Source organism: Pagrus pagrus (assembly GCF_965226575.1).
Source record: "Pagrus pagrus genome assembly, chromosome: 2".
In the NCBI taxonomy this organism is placed as follows: domain Eukaryota; kingdom Metazoa; phylum Chordata; class Actinopteri; order Spariformes; family Sparidae; genus Pagrus; species Pagrus pagrus.
The window spans coordinates 37,259,431-37,262,842 of NC_140186.1; the positions used below are offsets into that span (position 1 = coordinate 37,259,431).

Below are 3,412 nucleotides of genomic sequence, written 5' to 3' on the forward strand. Positions count from 1 at the left end.
AAAGTAAAAACTAATCCTCACAATTTGAAATTAAATGTCAAATTATGGAGTGGGGGAAAGCTGGAAGTGAAGCCTTATCATGAGAATAGGGATTGTGTTTGACCTGCAAAACTAATTTCCTTCAGTCTCAGCTGTACTTTGTTCATGCTAATTAGCTAATGTTAGCATGATTCTGTAACATGCTAAACTAAAAGGGTAAACATGGTAAATCTACCTGCTAAACTTAACATGTTAACATTGCCATTGTTGTCAGACAAACAAACAAATATGAAAGCTGGTAGCATGGCTGCAGACTCTTAGACTGGTTTTAACAGTCGGTGTGATTTAAATATGATATTAGCCAGACACTGTTGACTTTTGTGGCTGTGACTTACTGTAAAGTCAAATACTGTCAACTAAAAAGAGTTCTGATGAAGCTGGTGATGTTTCAGAGATGGAAGACAAGATGGCAATGATGGAAGATGAAGTGCTTGTGCCAGAAGATTCTGTCCCTGTTCCCAAAAATGGTAGAGAGGACACACATCACTTATAACAGTGCATTCTATGGCTGCTCACCGTCAACTAAACATAAAATACATATTTGAGTAATCAGTTACTCCCCAACTCTTCCATATTTTGTGTTATAGAAACAAGTTTAATTAGATGAAGCAAAAGTCTGCTCACAGTGTCAAGATTTAAGCTTATTGGCAACACATAAACATTTTGATAATGCAATATAATGTATGCATGGACAGTATCCATATGTACTACAGTACTTCATAGTGTGCATCTTGTTATATATATCTTTGAGGAGGCAGCAGCACCTGAATATGAGAACCACATGGCTTTTTATCGCTTGTCTTTCTTTATGTTACTTAATGAATGAGGTCACCATAACATCAACACCACCACTGAAGTGGTAATGAAAGCCAAACATCTTTCCCAAAATATCACAATGTCATGTAGAGTGTTCAACTGCAGCCATAGCAGTATGCTTACTGTGTTTGGTTATTAACAAAAACCTCCCTTGTTTGGCTCTACTGCTTAATGTTCTCCAAAGTATATCAGAGCCAGACAGGTGCTGGTTTCATTAGAGCAGCTGTTTCTGCTGTAAGAGGCTGTAAAATGTGAGATTAAAAAGGATCTGTTATCAGTGTATTTCCCTCAAAGTATTTTGTTGAAGTAAAGTCAATGCTCTCTCTATGCTTTCTCTCTGTAGCTCGTTTAAACTTCTGTCCAGACGGCTGGTTCAGCCATGGCTCTCGCTGCTTCATGTTCGTCAATACTCCCATGACCTGGTACAGTGCTGAGGTACGGCTTCTCTAACATTTGGTATAGTTATATTGGGCTATATAATAGCTATAATAGCATCTGATAGACCCATGCTATTCATTCAGTCAGGCTGCTTTCGAACTTACCATCAGTACACATGATGAATGAACATGTTCTGCAACATAAAGCCTCTGGATGGTGATGGTATCTGTTAGTAGGTCAGTCACCATCAGTCCATGAAAAGATGAACTTTACATTCATATAGAAGCTCGAGTCATTTCCATGTGGAGGAGGAAAATGGAGACAGGAAGCACAGAGTGATCTGTGGATGTACAACTAACTACTGTTTATGTCATTTCCTGTGTCCATCAGGAGCACTGCAACAGTCAGGGTGCCCACCTGGCCTCAGTCACCAGCCCCAGAGAGTACAGCTTCCTCCAGCAGATCACACAGACAGCTGGTCAGAGCATCGCATGGCTGGGAGGCTTCAACCTGCAGGTGCGAATTTATGAAGAAATACTACCTCAGTCAGTCCAGGTCAAGGCCAGGACCTGGTCCAAAGGACTCTAGACTCACACATGAGAGCAGCACTTCCTTACACTCATGCTTTTTGTTCCTCAGGGCCGGTGGATGTGGATCGACCGTGAAGGTTTCTATTACACCAACTGGTACTCCTCCTCCTCTTCCAGCAGCTACCCCTGCATCCACTTACGCACCAACTGTAAGTCCACCTGTTAGCTTTGACTGGAGAGCTCCATTAGCTTCACTTTGATCTTTATTTTCTCTCAGGAAAATGACATGAAGAAAATATCCTCAGCTAATGTGTTAGTTCAGATCCATTTACTACACAGCTGTCTGCCTGGCTCTTGAAGGCAACATCATACATAATCAATTTTTTTGTCAAATGTGAGTGTTAATTGAATATTTTTTCTGTCCCAGTTTTAATCAGCATGGCTGTTTACATTGTGCTGTAACTCAGAGAGTGGATATGTCTTTATGTATGTCTTCATGGAAGACCATGCCCAGAACAGTGTGAACGTGACATTCATTTGTTCTTCAGGGACACTTTTATTGGTCTGACTGCTGATTTACTCAATTTTCTGTACCAATGAACACTATGGTGACTCATTTGTCAACTCAAATCATAAATTAAGAGTTAGTGTTGTTATTTTTCTCTTCTTTTTTAGATGGATGGGGTAACACCAGGTGCAGCACCTCTTATCGCTTCATCTGCTCCAAGAACCCGTTTGGTTGTTAACACACATACTAAACATCGAGGATGGATCAGCTTGGATGTTTTTTTCTGTTTAAAGTCAAATTTGTTTTGTGTCTCACTGAATTAAAGTTTTCTATCGTTTATTAATAAAAGAGTTAGATGATTAAATCTTCAGTAAATGTTGTGTAAAAGCATATTGTTTGTGACTTTGGCCTTAGGCTTCTTTTTCAATAAAAAGACTTGTAAGAATGCAACAATGTGTGATCTTCCTCTAAGAGCTTGGTGGAAAAGGGGTTGTTGAAGTCCAGCTGTATTCTGAAGAGTAACTTGAGTCATTGCAGAGGACAGTCAAAGTAGAACTCTTTTTTTACCAGGCTTGTATCAGTGCAGTTCAAATAATGTCCTATCCACCTTATTCCTGGCCTGGGGTCGTTGCTGTAGAAACGATTATGGGTGCAACTTCCGGTTCTCACCGGAAGTAGCAGTGAGCTAGCGGTTTTCGTTTCCTGTAGCGGTTTATTTGAAAGTTGTCTCTTACTGTTTTCTTTTCTAAACGATGATCAGCTCCGGTGGCATTTAAAAATGTCCTTGTGCAGCTCTGGAATATGTTGCGCTGTTGCCGGTTGTACTAATAACCACACGAAGTTAAATCTGTGGCTACAAGAGCAATGTTTTGAACATGCACCCCGGACTAAGAGAGAATGTTGTTGTGAGAATCGGTACAGTTTCCTCCGCCTACCGAAGGATGAGGAACCCAGAAGGATGTGGCTGAAAAAACTTAACTTGAAAAGACCACCTAAAACTTTATACATGTGCTCTTTTCACTTTGGTGACAAAAAATATTACTACTTACTTACTTACTTATTATAATATATATTATATTATAATATTATAGTATATATTATATTATATTACATTATATATTATATTATATTATATTATATA

The 3,412-nt window shown here is 39.2% G+C and overlaps 1 protein-coding gene across 1 annotated transcript; it reads left to right on the forward strand.

Moving 5' to 3' along the window:
* Nucleotides 1-433: 433 nt before the first annotated feature.
* LOC311264073 (ladderlectin-like) lies at nt 434-2,554 on the forward strand (the record flags this gene model as incomplete). The annotated part of the gene is made up of 5 exons (XM_084364621.1): nt 434-506; nt 1,199-1,290; nt 1,624-1,749; nt 1,873-1,972; nt 2,439-2,554. The coding sequence occupies 5 exons, from the start codon at nt 434-436 to the stop codon at nt 2,507-2,509; spliced, it is 462 nt and encodes a 153-aa protein (XP_084220747.1). The 3' UTR covers nt 2,510-2,554.
* Between the last annotated feature and the right edge of the window lie 858 nt (nt 2,555-3,412).